This window comes from Eleutherodactylus coqui, chromosome 1, assembly GCF_035609145.1.
Source record: "Eleutherodactylus coqui strain aEleCoq1 chromosome 1, aEleCoq1.hap1, whole genome shotgun sequence".
In the NCBI taxonomy this organism is placed as follows: Eukaryota; Metazoa; Chordata; class Amphibia; order Anura; family Eleutherodactylidae; genus Eleutherodactylus; species Eleutherodactylus coqui.
In genome coordinates this window covers 360,340,617-360,360,459 of record NC_089837.1, presented here as the reverse complement: position 1 = coordinate 360,360,459, position 19,843 = coordinate 360,340,617, and the positions used below count along the sequence as shown (strand labels likewise).

General features: G+C 41.3%; 1 protein-coding gene across 1 annotated transcript in view; it reads left to right on the top strand.

The window, feature by feature from the left end:
* RNF149 (ring finger protein 149) overlaps positions 1-18,806 on the top strand; it is a 54,396-nt gene extending 35,590 nt beyond the window's left edge. Inside the window, exons 4-7 of the mRNA XM_066577732.1 lie at positions 4,047-4,129; positions 6,131-6,227; positions 9,913-10,108; positions 17,859-18,806. Of these exons, the coding sequence (XP_066433829.1) occupies positions 4,047-4,129; positions 6,131-6,227; positions 9,913-10,108; positions 17,859-17,926 (444 nt within the window). The 3' untranslated portion in view covers positions 17,927-18,806. The remainder of the gene's footprint in view (positions 1-4,046; positions 4,130-6,130; positions 6,228-9,912; positions 10,109-17,858) is intronic.
* The last annotated feature ends 1,037 nt before the right edge of the window (positions 18,807-19,843 follow it).

Sequence of the window (19,843 nt, the reverse complement as noted above, 5' to 3'; positions counted from 1 at the left end):
CTGTGTTCCTGCTCTCCTGACGCAGATGTGAGCATGTAGACGAAGGCCGCCTGCACACAGCCGTCTGCGTGGAATCTGCTCAAAAATGGAGCATGCTTTTTCCCACCGCAAGCAGAAAGCGCAATCCACTTTCATTTGTGTGCAGGAAAAAGTGATTTCCTATAGCATGCTATGAACGGAATCCTGCTGTGGATTCTGCAGCAAAAATCCATTTGTGTGCAGGCGGCCTTAGAGAGAACTTTTTATGGTCTAAAACACAAGCCTATAGTTCTATTATTTGTACTAACAGAGTATTGATTAGTGATATTGCATTCCATCTGATTTTACATCCACAGATCTTTTGAGGTGTTCTTGTTTTCTGAAGGGAGGTCCAAGCTAATTGCTTGTTTCACATTGGTTTCGGAATTTAGCTCTATTGACAGCACATTAGTAACTTGGTGTATGTTTTAGCTAACGGCTACCAGGGTCATGTAATTTCTGTCTTAACGCCCTTTTACACGGAAAAATTATTTCAAATGAGCTCAAGTGAACAATGCAGCCAACAACCGATCTATGAACAATAAATTGTTCACGTTGCGTTCAACATTAGTTTTATGCAGGCATAACTATCATCGTTGGCTCGTTCACTAATTGTTCGGTTAAATTACCCACCGGTCAGTCATTCACTGTCACTTATACAGCAAATGTGAACAGCTGAATGTTTTCTCGTTAGAACGAGCCAACGATGTACCGTATATACCGGCGTATAAGGCGACGGGGCGTATAAGACGACCCCCCAACTTTCACCTTATACGCCGGTATTACAATGGAGAAAAAAAAAATCATTACTCACCTCCCCTGGCGTTCTGTCGCGCTCCGGCAGGATGTCGCTCGCTCCTCGTCCCCGGCGCAGCATTGCTTTCTGAATGCGGGGCTTGAAATCCCCGCCTCCAGAAAGCTAATACACACGCCGTCAGCCAGTTACATCCATTCAATGACATCATTGAATGGCTGTGATTGGCTGAAGGCGCACGTGGCTTCAGCCAATCACACTATTCAATGACATCATTGAATGGGTGTGATTGCTAACACACGTGCGCCTTCAGCCAATCACAGCCATTCAATGATGTCATTGAATAGTGTGATTGGCTGAAGCCACGTGTGTTTTAGCCAATCACAGCCATTCAATGCTGTCATTGAATAGCTGTACCGGCTGACGGCGTGTGTATTAGCTTTCTGGAAGCGGGGATTTCAAGCCCCGCATTCAGAAAGCAATGCTGCGCCGGGGACGAGGAGCGAGCGACATCCTGCCGGAGCGCGACAGAACGCCGGGGGAGGTGACTAATGATTTTTTTTTTTTACACTTTTTTTTTTTTTGTATTACCGCGCATAAGACGACCCCCGACTTCAGAGCAGATTTTTCGGGGTTCAAAAGTCGTCTTATACGCCGGTATATACGGTATTTGCTGTATAAACCTTGACATTGTTCGCTCATTAAACAGACTCTTACACACCTCTTTGGATTTGCTTTAATTATCATAATTTGAGATTTTCAGCATTATATTTCTTTTTAGATGCTAAATTATATACATGGATAAGACTCGGATGGGAACATTTTAATTTCATGGAATGAGTTCTAAGGATTACATGAACCCGTAGAGCTGTAACCTGCAGGGGAACCCGGCAGCAAGTGTTCTATTCCCCTACAATACTACTACATAGGAAATGAAGCATTGGGGCATGTCCACAAGTATTGGAAATATTATGGATTTTCTGCTCAAAAATTCTCAGTGGGTTACAATAATGGGCATGCGGATGAGATGTGAACTAATTAAATATACTTGCGGTGCCGGTTTCTGAATCTGCAGCATACTAATTTCTGCTGGAAATTTTTAAAGCAGGTTTTACCCCTTTCAATGTGGAGGGGGTGAAATCCGCATGCTACACTTGTGGATTTTGCTGTGGGTTCACGGTAGTCCTGTCTGCTACGTTTGGAATCTGCCTAAGGCCGGTCTCACACAGGCGGACTCTACATGTGGGAGCATACAGCAGAATCTGACTCTAACCTCAGCCGGCGACCCCGCATACCTGTTTATTTTGTATTGTGGACGACCGCGGGCGCTCACCGTCGGTCATGCTCAGTACAGATTTTCTTTTTTTGAATGTTTGTTTTTTTTGTGCCGTGACAAGTTGATGACATGGGTACCCACAGCCTATCTGCAATATCAATTGCAGAAGGGCCGCGGGTCAACCTGCTTCCACTGACTTCAATGGAAGCCGTCCGTGTGGAGTCCGTAGCAAAAGGAAGCCGTCCGTGTGGAGTCCGTAGCAAAAGGAAGCCGTCCGTGTGGAGTCCGTAGCAAAATAGAGCATGCTGCAATATTTTTTTTATTTTATTTTTTCCTCCGCTTGCTGAAATCACAATTCATTTCCGCAAGTGTGACGGAAAAAGCTATTTTTACATACCGGTCAATGCATGCCTTTTGCTGCTGATCCCCCGTGCAGACGCTGGCTGCAGATTCCCGAATGGAAATCTGGTCATGTGAGACCGGCCTTACAAAGCAGAGGAATATCTATGTAGTACACACATGTGCAGAGTCCGGAACAGAGGACTTTTCTTGACCTTCTCTGTTACCTTAAAATTCCATTCTGGAATGTTTTTAAAAGGTTTTAGTGGTTTTGAAAACTCATTCTCAAAGAGAGAAGAAAAGTGTAGATGAAGTGTAGGCTGTTGATCCACTGGACTTTCTTTTCTTTTGCTATGCTGATTCATAAGTGTGTCAATAGTCTTTTGTATGGTATCATTTAAATACTTGTCGGAACAGATCATCATAATGAATGTTCAATGCTTTGGCATCTTTTGACATGGTTGAGGTTAGTATCACAACATAATGTATATAACCTGTTCATTCTCTCTCTGTGGGCTGCCTATGTGTAGCTTTCTTACATGGTCTTCTCTGCAGACACAACAGCAAGATCTAAAAAGCACTTTCATATTTTTGGTTATATTGATATTAATTGGTGCCCCTAGATTTGTACGCAGGAGCACCGTAATGTAAAGGAGTTTTCCCACGACTTAAAGTTGCTTCTTAACCACTCTCGTTCCTGATTGCTGCGGACCAGGACATGTGACCGCTGCAGCCAATCACTGGCCACAGCAGTGATCTTCTATAGACAGTGATTGGCTGCAGCAATCAGGAAGGACAGAGTGCTTGTGAAGCAATTGCAAGTTGTGGAAAACCCTTTTAATAGGATAACTTCATTCTGAGGAGGTGCTGTAATAGAAGATTCCAATTCTCATCCAATATTCTTTGAGCAATAGACATGAACAATCTAGTGTAATCCAATACTACCTGCAGTTCCAGATCACCCTCCTTCATTTATGTAACGCTCATTAACTTCTACCCTAGATCTCCTGTGATGATTCTGACTGTTGGGCAATTCTGGTGTGATGTTGAACTAGAATCTCGACTAACAAGTGCTGGATTAATGGATTATACAAGTTATATAGTTCCAGGACATTCTCTCACATCGGTGTCCTAAAATGTTCAGTACACATTTTCAGTTCTACCAAAAATGTAGCTCACTACCATATGACTTGTGCAAATGACATTCTCACCTTTCAGCCACATTTGATGCATGTTCTGCTCTTATCTGTAACATTGTATCTGGACTCAGGCTTTTTTATCCCTTATTTGCTTTTTAAATGTAATGGCGACAAAATTAGAACCCACAAATCTCATAATATTTACAGAGTGATTGGGAGGAACCCAACTGAATCACTAGACAAACTATGGCGTTGCTTTGTGTACGCTTGTATATTCGCCAACGTCTTTCATGGACTAGTTGTGCCAGAATACTCAGTCTGGAGAGGTCAGTGTGTCGTGATTGGCGCTGCTGTCGTCATCCAGTGCTTGTCTTTAGGAGTATTTGTAGTGTAATCTCCGTGGGTTGTGACTCGCCACTTCTTATTGAATTTTTGCAATCACTGCTGCATACGTGATAACCTTTCATGTTGTTGCTGCTGTTATTATCAAATGACTTCATTTTTTTTCTGGTCATTCCAGGGTATCGACATTGAAGCCGAAAACTGTGCGGTGTGCATAGAGAGCTACAAACCCAAAGATGTTGTTCGCATTCTGCCTTGCAAGTATGTTCTAAGTTTTTCCATCCTGTGTCCCATTCTAATTTCCAAATTGCATACAGCTCATTCATACGGGCGTATTTACACTCTAGTATTACAAGTGTAATACGGAGGACTGAAAGCCCACAGATTCACATTGGGGTATTCCGACCTATGTTTTTCATGCACGTATTGAAGCATGTAAAAAAAGTTGCAGCACGTTCTATTTTGGTCCTTATTATTGACAGAAATAGGCAATTAAAGTGAATGGGATTGTGTAAATACGTAGAAAGAGCGGCGAATACATGTCTATTCACTGGGTATTTATGCATAAAATCAATGGGAACTAATGCATTTTTTTTGCACGTACATACGCACAATAAAACCCGCAACCAGGTCTAGAGATGTGGGGAATATACAGATTTTCAGTTCGTGAGTACACACTGTATTCACGAACCAAAACTAAATACGCCCGTGTGAATGAGCCCTAACAGTGGAGTCTAGAGCTTTAGTTGAATCAGTCCATGAAAGGTACATTATCCTTTAAAGCATATATTAGAAAAAACATGAGTGTGCACGATTAGTCCTAGAGCTGTACTTCTGTTGCATTAACTCTTGTAAGGTGTTCTTTTTAAAATTTCTTTGGACATTCAGTGTAAGGCCGGTCTCACACAAATGGATTTGAATTGTGGATTCCGCAATCGCTGTCCGCCCATATGATTCGCGGATAGTGAAATGCATTGACTTTCGCCGGTTCGCTCATACTTTTGGGTAGGAATTGCAAGTTCGCAGCATGCTCTAGTTTTCCGCGGATTCCATTGATCCCTATGGATGCGTTTGATCCACAGTGCAGACACAATTACATTGCATATAGATGCGGAATCACACGCAAGTTGCTAGGAGACCAGATAACAAATGGTATAAAGAAAGCAGGAATTTGTGGACAGGCAATACAGGAGAGAGTCTGGAGAGCAACGCACCATACAGACTGCAGTCTGCAACCTCCGCTTGTTCTTCTGGGCTCTTCTTCTTCTGAAAAAAAACAACTTATTTTTCTGAAGTGGTTTACACTGCTTTTACAGGGGTTGTCCCGCGAAAGCAAGTGGTGTTAAGTACTTCTGTATGGCCATATTAATGCACTTTGTAATATACATGGTGCATTAAATATTGGCCATACAGAAGTTATACACTTACCCCCTCCGGTGCTGGCGTCCCCGTCTCCATGGCGCCGACCAAAGCTGCCTTCTCCCTGGATTAGACGCGCTTGCGCTGAAGGGGCCGCTCCGGCTAGTTCTCGCCACACAGGTCTGCATGCGCAGAAGCCCTGTGCGGTGCGAGCACGCCGGAGCCGGACAGAAGAGGGCAGACTGCGCAAGCGCATCTAATCCAGGGAGAAGGCGGCTTTGGTCGGCGCCATGGAGACGGGGACGCCAGCACCGGAGGGGGTAAGTGTATAACTTCTGTTTGGCCAATATTTAATGCACGATGTATATTACAAAGTGCATTAATATGGCCATACAGAAGTGCTTAACCCCACTTGCTATCGCGGGAAAAACCCTTTAAGAAAAAAAGTAATATTAACCAGCCATGCCAAGAGAGCAGTATCCCATTCTGAAGTCATGGCGCTCAGAACATCTCTCACCACAACCACACAAGGTATTGTCGCCTTGCGGTTCCCTCAGCGGTAGAAGGGTGTTTCCAGGGGGTTGGGCAAATTTCTGATGTCATTCCACGTTTGGAAAAACCACACACATACATGACCATACGCAATTCACTTCCGTTATCATTTGCAGGTCTCCCGCTGTGGATATCCACAAGCAGAATCCGACCTGTTTGTGTGAGCCCGACTCAAGTAATAAATAATGCCTGGGAACTGAGATCAAATGACACATTTTGTAATTCCATCCTTACACTCTTAACAAAACCTATTTCTTATGCCTATTATTATATTTCATCGATGTTCATTTTGAATCCATTTTACTGACTTTTTTGTTTTGTTTTTTCGTTTTTGCCCTTTCTTTTCCTTAGACATATCTTCCATCGACTGTGTATAGACCCATGGTTGCTTGAGCACAGGACATGTCCCATGTGTAAACTGGATGTTATTAAAGCTCTTGGATTCTGGGTAGGTCAATTAGAGCCACGGTGTGGGGCAGAATGAAAAGAAGTTGCGTTTCATCTTTTTTCCCTGTTCTTTTTGTATATGCTATATGGGGGCCATACATTTCCAACGTACTAAAACTTTCAGATCGCTCCAGATTTCAGGATCTCTGTTTGCAGTTCATATTCAGAAGTGAAAAGCATAAGGTATAACTTGTGGGAAAAGAGGCACATTTACAGGATCGGTTTGTAAACCAGTTTTAAAATCCGGTTTGAACACTTCATGCATGCTTTTAGAAGGGTTATATGAGTTATAAGAGAAGGAGCGTGGTTTTGTTTCCAGCAATGCCAGCACGGACTACACTTGGTACTTGACTGGGGTAAGCTGCAATTCTTGTACCAGGCGGCTGTTACTGGGGAAAACTTTTTTTTTTCTGTTTCTAATGTTATAATTGCTGATACGGGGCAGTATTACACTGGAATGGGTACTTGATTGTCTGGGGCATGTTACAAACTCTAAAATAGAGTACGTTGTACTTAGATAGACGCCTGAGCTGTCAGGACATAGTGTTTCACTGTTTTGGTTATTTATTATTTACTTGTCTAACTTTTTAGATCTGGATCTTACTATGTATGAATCTATTTTAGCCTTTGTAACATAATGTCTGGAATATTTTTAGATGCTCTCTGTAACTTACTGTTCCGTACAGGTCCACGAAATAAATGATTATGCAGAGCTTTTGTGCATCTGTGTACATTGCCATATGTAGTTCTCATTCTGTAGCAAATGGAAATAGAAGGTACTTTTGTCTTGGTGGCTGGAACACATGGTGCTATGGAGCATAAAAATAAGCCGTGTTTGTATGTATATATATATATATATATATATATATATATATATATATATACAAATACAAAAAAGGTTCCCTAATAAATAGGAGCGTAATGAGTTCTATGGGCCCCAGGGCAAACTTTAGCCCTGACCCACCAACACGTTGTTTGCATATACGGGCCCCAGTGTGGCATTGCTAAGGTCTATAAAGTTCTTGTCCCCCACCCCTCAGAAAAATGAAAATGAAATCTAAAATCTCAAAGGCTATATTCTATTTTATACCGCTAAATGAGACAGCCATACATTTAAGAAATAGCACCACTATACAAGTAATACACTTCACCATACTGAACTAAATCCAGTATGCCAGGGCCTTGCTACCACAAATTACCATACTGCTACTGAATAAATTCCAATATATAGAGACCATTATTACCGCTGTACAGTAATCAGAAGTGTTAGCTAAATAGCTGCTCTGCAGACCCTATAATATAAGTGAATACAGTACAGCTATTACCAGTGACTTGCAGGTGACGTTATCGCTGATTGGAGTTGTTTACTTTCACTTTTCTTCTCCTTCTGGTCCAGACTGCCATAAAGACTTCTTCCAGCCATGACCTGTGTCTGTAGAATTTAACGAACAGACTTCTTTTGGCTCTTTATTTGTCAAGCACCCGCCGAACCTCCACACAAACAGACCATCCATAGTGGCCCAGATGATAATGCACCCCCCCCCCCCATCTGTGTGTTCTATACAGTAATAGTACCCCACATAGTAATACTGCTCACTATGCTTCTCCATCCACAATAGGCCCCCACTCAGCCCCATTGCTCTTTGTGCTCCCTATTTGACAATACTTCCTTTTTTGCCCCCATAAAAATAATGTAATAGTAATACGTGCAGCTTCCCTCTGTGTCCCTTTTGCGCTAAGGTAAAAAAAAAGTGAAACTATTGTAACCTCATTCTGTCTCGACAAGCAACAGAGTTCTAGGCACAGGTGGTGCATTGTTGTGGCTTCATTGTGCTACTTGACGTCCTCTGTGTGCCCTAGACCAGGGGTCCCCAACTCCAGTCCTCAGGGACCACCAGCAGGTCATGTTTTCAGGATATCCTATGGTAAGAACACCTGTGGCAATGTCTGAGGCGCTGACAATAATTACATCACCTGTGCAACACTGAGGAAATCCTGAAAACATGATCTGTTGGTGGTCCCTGAGGACTGGAGTTGGAGAACACTGCCCTAGACCTCTGGCAGACCTAAAGCAACTGGTGGTTTAATGGTTAAGTGATGCAATGGCTCTCTGCTGTCCTATAGTTTTTTAATTGGATCTGCAACCTAAATTCAATTAAAGGAGTTATTCTTTTTGTTTTCCTTTAAATTAAAAACTGCTGCAAATATGCTAAAACATTTTTTAACAGAATACCAGTTCTCTGCCCCCGCAGTCCTACTGATCTTTGCTTACATGTGGACACCAAGTGACATGACCTTCAGCAATGCGAGTCATGATGCCAAGGGTTGTGGCAAGTGACTGCTGCAGTCACCAGCAATATGAAATGTCACTGCTGGCCGCAGACTGGTAGGGACCATGGGAGCAGCGGGGCAGAGAATAGGTGAGTTGGGGTGTGACATTTGCAGACCTTTTTAACATTGAAGAAAAAATAACACTGGCTACAGACAGTTGAAGAACTTGTTTAGGCTCCTTCCCTGAATCTGAACATTATCTGTTCATTTTCATCAGAACCTTCCACATTGCTTTTTCTGGAGCAAAACGGGCAAGAATAATTTTATTTTTTTTGCTCTGCTGTTCTCTGCTAGACCATGAACTAAGAATTAACAGTGTAGTAAGTATATGGCCGGGCTCGCATGGCCATATGCATAAGACACTCTCTGAGTCCGCATTGGTTTACCGCTGTGGAGCTGGCAGTGACTCGGCCTAGCACCGCGTATGGCAGCAATTTTCTGCGCATGACAGTGTATTTCACGGCCGCTATTGTGCACAGTCTTCCTGTTTTTTTTTTTTTTTGTTAAATTTCCCGCGCTGTCACTTTGCAATGGTGCGTATATGGGCAGCACTGATTATGTGGATTTTATGTAAAACAAAGATCTCGTACTTTAATGCCAAAATCAGGTGACAGACTTCATTTAATTCAGACCTTAGACTACACAAAATTAAAAAATGTCTATCCGTAAACAATTACCGCTCTGAAGTCCTAATCCTTTCCAGGTGCCACTGGCCACACTGTTCTGATGTGTGCTGTCAGGACCTTGTATGCGCCCCCACACACAACGTCCAGAAGCTGGACACGGACAGAACATGTATGGGACCCTGGTGGGAGTTCTTGGTGGCAGATGTATCCTCATAGATGCATCACATCTATGATGGAAGGTCTGTAGGGTGCAGACAGCTGGTGATCCTGGGCCAAATTTGGATCGTGGTCCACCCTCATCAGTGTGCAGTAGATTTGGCTAGTGAGAGGCCTATGACGTGAATCGGGGGGGGGGGGTATTGTCACTCCTTAAGGAGAGCACCTAGAAGATGAGCCATTGTTCTATCTCCATTATTTGCATATATTTTTCTGAGGAGCATGCATGGCCTTGTAAGTCTCCTCACTCACCTTCTAGGTGTCTTCTTAAGGAGTGACAATACCCCACCCAAGTCAATGCCATATAACCACACAATCGTGCCTATTGGACCATGTACTCTGCATGCTGTGGGATTAAGAACCTTTAATCTAGGTGTACAGTTGGGTGAAAGACTTGATTTATAAGTCAAACTTCAGGTAGCTAGCTTCATATCTTGGTCATTGGTGAGTGGTAATATGATAATTAAGAGTACTTTAGAGTTTAGAGATGTAATAAATGTAAATGTCTTACAGGTGGAGCCTGAAGAAACACTTGAAATCCCCGTGCCTGACTCCATCGCTGGCAGCAGCCTTTCTGTTGGGACTCTAAGTTTTGCCCAAGAGGAGAATAGAAGTGAAATAAACAACCTGCCTACTTCTTCAACAGGAGACACTTTACAGCAGTGTAGCAGTGCCAAGGAAGACGCAGGGGAGACCACTGCATTGCTAGGTGAGCAGACAGCTGGGCACAGGGCAGTCCCCTGGAGAGTTGGGCTCAATTACTGCTTCTGTAGAGCAGGCTACATTGTTACTGTAGATATTCTCTAATCTCCTGTATTACTGGGCTCTGCTTACTTTATTGTGGGCAACCTAAATATTATAAAGCAGAACAGATTAAAAATGGCATAATGGAGTGACAACTAAAGCAAATTGAAAAATTAATCAACATTAGCTGTTACACTCCATCCACATTAGCTGTTGTCCATCTCTACGAGTAGTTAAGCCTTATTCACACATTGCCGGTTTCGTCCGTATGTTACATCAGTAACATCATTATTTCAGGAGTGAATGAAGAGGAGTATTGTATAAATCTCCATTATATGTCCTTGTTTAGGATACAATCCTGGATTTGGGCATCAAAGTACTGATGCTAAATAAAATACTGAGCAAATCTCCAGTGTGTGAATAAGACTTTTAAAAGTTTTTTACATTGACCAGTTTATTAAATGTGTTATACTATGGTGAATTTGTATCTTCTGGAACTAGCAATGTTCTAATAAATACTGTACATTTTACCCAAGTTGTTATTAAATTTGATATTGATTTTTAAATGTGAGGTTTATAACTGTACACTGCAGCCAGCTGTGTATTCAGAAAGCCCCCTTTTTTTAATCCCCTAAAGACTCTGACCCTTTTTTTTTTTTTTTTAGTTTTTTTCCTCCCCATATTTAAAAAATAAATTAAAAAATTATAACTCATCATTCAAAATAGCTGTCTGGGGGCTTTTTTACAGGACTGGTTGTATTTTTCAATGGTACCATATAATGTATTAAAGAAATTACAAAAATTTAAGTCGAGTGAAATGGGGGAAAAAAAACTAAATTCCGCCATCTTTGGAGGGGAGGGGGTCTTGTTTCTTATCAGTCCAAGTACACAATAGAGAGGTCAGTGCCACTCAGTATACAACCACCACAGTGGGGAAGACAGTAAAACAGCCGGTGCCAGCAATCCACAACGACCGTCAACTCACCAGTCCTCAATATACAGTCCGATGAATATAAATAGGTACGGCACTCAGGAACTCAAATCCATTCAATATAATTTGTAGAGCAGAAGTCCATTAGGTTTATTATAACTCTACTGGAGTTATAATAAACCTGATGGACTTCTTCTCTACAAAATATAAAATGGATTTGAGTTCCTGAGTGCCGCAACTATTTATATTCATCGGATTGTATCTTATCAGTGTCACAATCTATATTAAAAAAATCCTAATGTGCTGCATTTTTCAGAGTGACCAATAAGTCTAATAATCGTGAAGGAAGTGTAAGACAGTATAGATCACTTTTCAGCAGTCCTATCATTATTATCACTGGCAGGACTAAAGTGAACATAGGATCCACCATTCACAATGGGTAATGGTACAGCTCACCTCCTCCTTCTCCCTCTGCAATCAAATTTGTACAGATCATGTCTAGAACAGTCTCCCATGGAAGTCAATAGGTCCCTTTAAGTCCTTTGTGTAAATGGCCCATGAGGCTGCTGCAAAGCATCTCTCTAAATTCTGTTGAAGGTCTGCTCTGGCAAAAAACACATTTTTCTATGACCACCCCATCCCTTCCCCCTCACCTGACTGCCTGTCACACTCTAGAGGTCTCCTCTTTGTGTTGCAGCCACTTCCATGCATTGCAGTAGCTCCTGTCTGATGCTTATCAGGCATCATCTTGATGCTGAGATTTTTTTACCTTCTGTTTCAAATCAATGCCATGATCCATGAACATAGCATCAGCTAAAGGTTATACTTTTTTTGCCTGCTAGGGGAACAGTTTAATATACCTTATCTCCCATATTCACCTAAATAAGCTACAGTCTAGAAGTATACAGACAGGATGATGAGCTGTGATCTCCTCTGTTATATCTGTGTGACAGGAGCTGTGATCATCAGCAGTAACTGTGACAGGAGTGCCTGTATCTCCTTCTAAGCAGTTTCTGTGGTAGGGTCTATGGAATAGAATCACACAAACTGAGAAACTGATAAGTTTCAGACAGCATAGCCCCAAGTAAATCTGAGCTGGTCAGAACTGAGGTCACATGACATTCTGAGGAGAAAGGGCAGAGGGTTTCAGATAGAAAGAGATGACTAACCAAAGTAGCAGTAGCTCACTTATATATACTGGAGGGGATAGCTTAATCAGGAATGAATAAAAGAAAAAAATCACCGGGGTGGCCCTTTAACTGTAGCTCAGGCAATATTCAACCCCCATAGTCATGTACAGACAAAAGAATAGAAAATCTACAATCCAATAATAAAAACGGATTAGAAAAATGGAAAATGTTTCACTATCTGGTTTTAGTTAGTAAACCATAGGTGACGCATTCCCTTTTTCAAGTCTGTCGTAGCACTAATCCAGTAGTCAGCAATATCACTTGCACAACCTCCGAACTGAGCACTACATGTTCTGATAATGCAGCTTGTCCTTCCTTCAGATTTGATTTTATGTTCCATTGTGTGCTTAAAATGACCTCCGTATTCTTCAATCATCCTGCAAATAGAAACAAGAATCCTCATTCATGTTGGTAAATGACCTCCAACCTTTAAACCACAGAGCCCCTGCAAACAGCTGCTCATTAGAGAATGTACCTGGTCCCCTTATTAAACCACCCCCTACCTGTGGAAAAAACCCTTCGAAAGTTGCTAGCAAGATTTATGGGGCTGACTAGTAAGCACTAACGAAAGCCAAATGACTCTATTACAGTAGGGGTTTACTAGAAGTCAATGTTCCAATTAACTTTAACAATCCAGCTCAAAATAATTGGGTGTTGTGTCCTATATTGTAAAAAGGTTAATCAGTCTTTTGTAATGCTTCTAACCATGTGGTACATTTACAATGACCATGTGCAACCAAGGACTTGCATAATACAAGTGAATTATGGGACTATCTGTCCTTATTCTAGCTTATTGCTGATGTGAGTATGTAAATCTGCAATAATGGAGTCCAATTGCTCACTGGTATTGTTAGAAAAGTATTACATTTAAATGATTGGGATGATCTTGGCAACTACACCCAGCTCCATGCATTTAGTTTTTTTTACTTTAATATTAAGGCTGCTTTCACACAACATTTGGTAAAACCAGCGCTGGTTCTGTCCCCATCAGTCTTTTATACGGGACAGAAAAGTGCTGAACATGGTGGTTTTCTGTTAGTGTAAAAGGCTGACGGGGATGGGAAGTATATAAGACAGCGATCAAAAAGGTCCCCTTCCTATGGTGATGTCCAGGTTTCTGCCCCCATACAGGCCTCTGCTTGGAGGACGGAGCCAGTGCTGGTTTCGCACAACATTACGTGAAACTAGCCTAACTTGCCCTGTAAAGTCTCTGTAGCAGCCATGGGAGCAGCTCTGCTCAAACACTGAATGAAGCCGCTTCCCCTCCACATCCCTAGCCAGAAATGTTAGCAAACAAAGTCCAATAGACAAGAAAATAGGGCTTGGTGCAGAATTCCCTTTTATTGTACAGAGAATGAAGTCAAGGAATACGCCTGACTTGTGGTTTATTGATGTAGAGACAGCAATTCTAACATGTTTCAGGCGAGAACCCCTTCATCAGACACATTGGTATATGCACTAACTCCAAATACAGTGAATGGAAATGCAGAAATGAGCAGGGTGGAGGGGGAAGGGAAGAAAAAAAAGGAACCGCAAGGGAAATAATCATTTCCAAAAATCGTTACATACAATACAAAGAAGAGGAACAATACAGACTAAAATGATTCTTAAAAATAAGTAAATAGGTATGTAAATTATCAATTGTAATTTATTATCTGTTTGAAAGGCCAATAGTATTTTGTAGTGGTCGTATAATAAACATATAGAGGTTCAGGTTACTATATAACTACAGAAGCATTACCTTTAATTTATAGAGAGTATGAAATCCATCGTCCAGCAGTAAAAGCATCAAATAAAAGCCAAAATGATATAAAGTGAAAATAAATAGATTGTAACATATATGGAATGCATATAGCCTGTGGGGAGAGATTGAATCCCCCACCCGCCACAATGAGATCCCTCTAAACAAATATGTATGATGGCTGAAGAACGGTTGGAAATTTCAGCTCTTGAGATCAAGTTTAAATATTTAATGGAGGCTGAGCTTTTTTCCTGAGAAAAAAAAATTCCAATCATTCTTGTTCAAGCCCAGAGTTGTACCGTCCCGCACAAATAAAAGATAATCTACGGTATGTAACGCTTCTAGAAGACAGTCTTACTGGTTAGATAAGCTGAACTGTTTTTCTTATTCACCAACATATACATTTGCAAAAATTATCGCCTCCTTAACCCCTTTTTTAAAAAATATCTTCCTACCATCCTAAAAACTCCATTCTACACCTGAGGTTCTACAAACACATACTTACCCTCCTATTTCATTCATTTCTATCCATCCAATATCATTCACTACACAATGATCACCACGTCACATTCTCCATTCACAAGATTTCATATAGATACAGTCTTTATGATTTAACTAACCGTTATTTAATCGTCCTTTATTAAGACTTTCTTTTATGACAGAAACTATTGTTAGGGCCAGTTCACATGGGCGTAAGTACATTTCAGTTGCGCAAATATGCTTCCTTAATTTGCCCAGTGTGTTTTTGTGTGCGCTACATGTTTGTGTATGCAGAAAAAAAGAAATTTCATTTGCTACATAAATATGCAGCTTTCCTCTGTCTTTTGCGCGTATTTATGCATGCCCATTGATTTTACTGGGCTCCTACGGAGGTAATACGTACCAAGATAGGATATGCTGCATATTTTGTCACGTGAAAGTATACGCTCATGTGAATACGCTTGTGTGAACAAGCCCTAACCGACAATCCCCTATCCATTAGTAATCCAGTTCTTGGGACTTTATATTTTAGCCCATGTTATATACAATGCACTGCTCTCCTCCCACCACCCTTCCTTTATAGGGTCTTATGTCTATTGACTATACTGGTCCTTTCACCGTTGTGGCGAAAACCCAAATTACCCCCTTCAGCCCTGCTGGTACGCATGCGCAAGCTCAAACTGACAACTCAGAGCGTATGCATGTGCTACTCAAACGCGTCAACGCACTCACCATCCTCCATTCCAATCACACATTCACATACATTACATTATGCTTTTTAGTTGATATTTTATCATGTTGGCTTTTATTTGATGCTTTTAACGTTGGTCATTTGATTTTATATTGTTTTGTTATTTCTTTCTCTAAATTAATTAAAGGTCATGCTTATCTGAACAGCTATATATTGATTATACCGCCTGTACCAAGTACCATTGGTTATTTAAATTGATTAGAATTAATTACAATATATGATTTACCTACCTGTTTCTTTATTACTCATTCTAATTTTATTGCAAAACATAGTACCGCAAGGATAGATTTTTACAATTAACACATAGGAGATAATACCAGGACTTACCAGTGCAAGGAATTACTTCACTGAAAAGAATAAGCATAGTGACTAGCAAAAAGACATGAGTCCCAAAATCCTGATTATTGAGCGAAGCACCTGAGGTGCAGAACAAAGTAATACTGTAATCTTGTTATTTGATAGTTGATTCAGTGGACAATACACAGTTTCTGTATAAACTGGAGATGATACAAGCAAAGAGTGAGAAGAAGAGCACGAGAACAAGAAGGGAGAGACTGGCCAAGGGAAAGATGATTGAAGGAATAAATCTCAGTAGTTTTTGAAGCCCACCCAATAGTGCCAAGAATCTAGAAATGAATTGTGACCATATAAGTTGATCATTTGCAAACTGATCAATGCAAAGGATAATTTCTGCTTGAGCCTTACAGCACCAGCATAGCAAAGTGGTAGAGGGGAAAAGGCGGTGGAGTCTGGAACGGACCCTGTACAATCTAGTCAAGACCCTCAACAGAGCTTACTGAATCCTGCTAGGGATAGAAGATTTAAGTCAGAATGTAACTACAGTTGCAGTTCTTAAGAAAACGGAGTATATAGGGTGTGTCAATTCTCGTGGTAAGACAATTAACTGATAGAGAAGTGAAAGGCCATGTCTAAAGCTACATTTGTACTGACCGATTATTGCTCAGAAAGTCATTCAAAAGAGCGAAACTGAACGATAATTGTTTAGTTTAAAAGCGAGCCGACGATAAACCACAAACTTGAATTGTGCACTTCTTGTTCATCGTTCAGTTTCGACCGGCATAGAAATCAGCCCTGGATCGTGCAGTTTAAACCCTGATCATTCAGTGTTTCGCATAGTAACCTGAAACACAATGATTAGAATCGTGCGGTCTAAATCGGCTGCCTGAGTGTAGACGAGCTGGTGATTAGGTCACCAGCAAGTGATGACATCACGAGCAGGTCTGCTCAGAGACATGAGAATCGTGAGATTCTCTGCCTGTGTCAAAGGGGCGTGAGGTAGCTTGTATCAAAGCATAGCTGCTCACATGTCATAAGAGGTTGATCATGGCTGACTGCAGTGATAGGAGGAAGTGCCAGAAAGGAAGAGCAATGAGGTTCTTGAAAGGTTGTCAATTCAGGTAGCTTTAGCCATAATTAGTTCAGTATACAATGTCGGCTGCCAGAATTTTAGACCAGAGAGTGTGGACCATAGAATAAGCGCTAGCTTTTGAGACCAAATATACTTATTTACCGTAGCTATCAAGTTTCTAGAAAATAAGCGTGGAATGTGTATGGGAATCGCGAGCAAAATATAGGGCACACAAATATAGTGTGTTAATCTTAAAAGATTGTACACCGGCCAAACCATGTGAATGTTTCCTTAGACCATTTATTTATTTTTTTTGGATAGTTTGTGGAAGTTTTGATGGTATAGTTGTGAGATGTCTCTGGTAATATGAGTCCTTTAAATATTTAAGAGAGGAGGAAGTTCAACAAAAAGGGCAGGAGTCTGCCAGTGCTGCCATTGTGTGGGAAGTTGAGGGCCACTATCAACTCAAGTAAATTCATACATTTGGCTGGCACCATAGGGGAATCTTTCTAAAGTGAGCTACAACGAAACTGCCTGTTTAGCAAACCCTCATGCTCAATGATCATCTACGTTCTATTGATCCACCTACACATACACCCTTGTTTTCGAGTCTGGACTTTGGTAACACCCTCAGACTTTCTACCTCTGACATCTCTGCTACAAAGAAGATGGTTCATGATTGAAATAAAGGTGGGGGACACAAAAAGTGGACTCAAATTTAATAGTTTCATCTGTGCTTACTCTGAACAATGAACTTATTAATTTGCAGGTGCGGAATCCATCCCACAACGGACCTCATTAACTTATAATGGTGTCCCTCCATCGTTTTGAAAGAAAAGGTGCTGTATGCTACACTTCACTTTCCATTAACCCTTTCCAATCCAATTTGTATCCTGGTTTTCCTAGGGGGCTTACTCTTTGACTGCCGTTATACAATGGCGCTATATGTTGGCTAAAGCCAGTACTGCATGAGGTGGCACTTTGGATAGGCTCCGACAGTAAAGAGGCTGGCAATATACAGTAAGAGAACCCCGACGGATGTCTTCCAACATCGGAGCTGTACAGCGTTAAATCATAATGTCTTTACAAGTCAGACAGTGGATTGGAAAGGGTTAAATATGATATATGTGGTAGAGGCACCTAATGGATCCTCCGATGCAGATGTGAACATAGTCTATTTATTCTGAATGTATTTAGAGCTGTGATCATATCTGAATACACAGTTGACTTGTGAAATGTCTTTTCTTCCACAGATGATCCTGGCAGTGAGGATGTTTCTGGGGAACAAGCACAGAATTCTGGGACTCCTGCTACCCTCTAACCTTCCCCATTATGGCTCTTCAGACTGTGCTAGAAATTTTACGGGTTTTATACAAGCCATGACATTTGGTTTAAGAAGAAGAGTATAAGAGGCTTATAACTGCCGGATACTTATTATATTCTATTTAATTTAACATACAAGCCCTTTCTTCAAGCACATACACATGGCATTCGTTACATAATTGTAGAAGGTCCAGATAAGAGTGCCGAGGCCGATACTGGTGATACAAGGTCATGGTCCTGTCCAGATACAGAATTGTGCATTCTGGGAGATAAGAGAGCCTTTGGCCGAAGGAATGCCTTGGACTAGATTGTACCTGTGATGGTTTACTTGCTAGTCCCCTCTTCCCATATACTTGGACTCCATGTAAAGAAACCTTAGAAGCAAAGCACTTATTAAAGGAGACTTAACCTGTCGTCTTGATACCCATGCACAATGTACCCATGCAAGTATAACTGATGGCTGATTCTGGAAATCTGGCTCAGGAATTCTGTTTAAACAGCAGTGATGAACAATTTCTGTTGTACTTGATCCACCTCAGGAATCGGGACACCTACAGTGGTGAACAAGTTCTGTTCTGCTGGATCCGGCTCAGGGATCCAGGCTCCTGCAATGTTGAATATGTTCTGTTTTTGTTTTGGATCCAGCTCAGGAATTCGTGTGGTTGCGGTGATGAACAGATCCTATTGTTGTGGATGGAACATGCAAGCATTACAAGATTACACAATTTTAGATAGATACGCTCATAAGGTTTACTCATTATTTAGTTTGACCAAAGGCTGCTGAATTTTTTCGTTTTTGTTTACATTTAGAACTAAAGCAAATAACATAATTACTACATGATGTACTGTGCTGAATATAAAGAGGAATTAAAGCCTTTCTATCGGTTGTAAAGTTTTGTTGTTTTTTTAAATGTATTTTTAAGGCAATTAATCAGCCGATAATCAGAGAATAGATATTCGTGACTGGAATTTTTAGCCTTTTTTTGCTCTCCCCCCTTCCATAAGCCTTTTTATAGCAGACAGTTAGGGTTCTTATTCTATATCGTTGACTTTTTAAGGCGCTGTAGAATAAGCCCTGCACAGGTGCCCTGTGCACCCCTGGTGCAGATGCGCAGTTGTGTAATGACTAGAGATGAGCGAACCTAGTCGGCCACGCCCCTTTTTCGCCTGAGCGCCGCGATTTTCGAGTATTTCCGTACTCAGGCGAAAAGATTCAGGGGGGTGCTGTGGGTGAGTGGGGGGTTGCAGGGGGGAGAGGGAGAGAGAGTGCTCCCCCCTGTTACCCCCCGCTCCGCCCCCCCCCCCCCCCCCCCCCCGGCGCCCCCCGAATCTTTTCACCCGAGTATGGAAGTACTCGAAAATCGCAGTGCTCGATCGAGTAATTACTCGAAACGAGTATATTCGCTCATCTCTAGTAATGACAGTTTTACTTCCAGGATCCTAGTTAGTAAACCCTTTAATTGCCTGTGTCACTAGTGATGCATTTAAGTACTGGTGAACCCCATACAGTCAGCTAGGACCCTAGGACAGACCCTAGGACTGTTGACAAGTAGTTGGTTAGAGCACAAGTGTTGCCCTAGCAATAGGCTGCTACACGTATCGGTACACATCTGTCTGCTAACATATTAAAAATTCAGAATATTAAATAAGTAAACTTTCAACAAGATAAAATCCTCAATTTAAATTAAAAAAAATGCAAAAACAAAAAGTCACTGAATATAAAACAAAGTTATGCATTCATTACATTAAAAAATCCCCACATAATTGGTATCATGACCGGAATAAATCAAACAATTTATTTAACAGGGTACTTATTGTGAACCGCATAAAAAAATAAAAATAACTAAAATGTTGTGTGTTTTTCTTTTTGTTTGTTTTTTGTGTGTGGTCCCCAGCTGTGGTGAAAAGCAGCTAC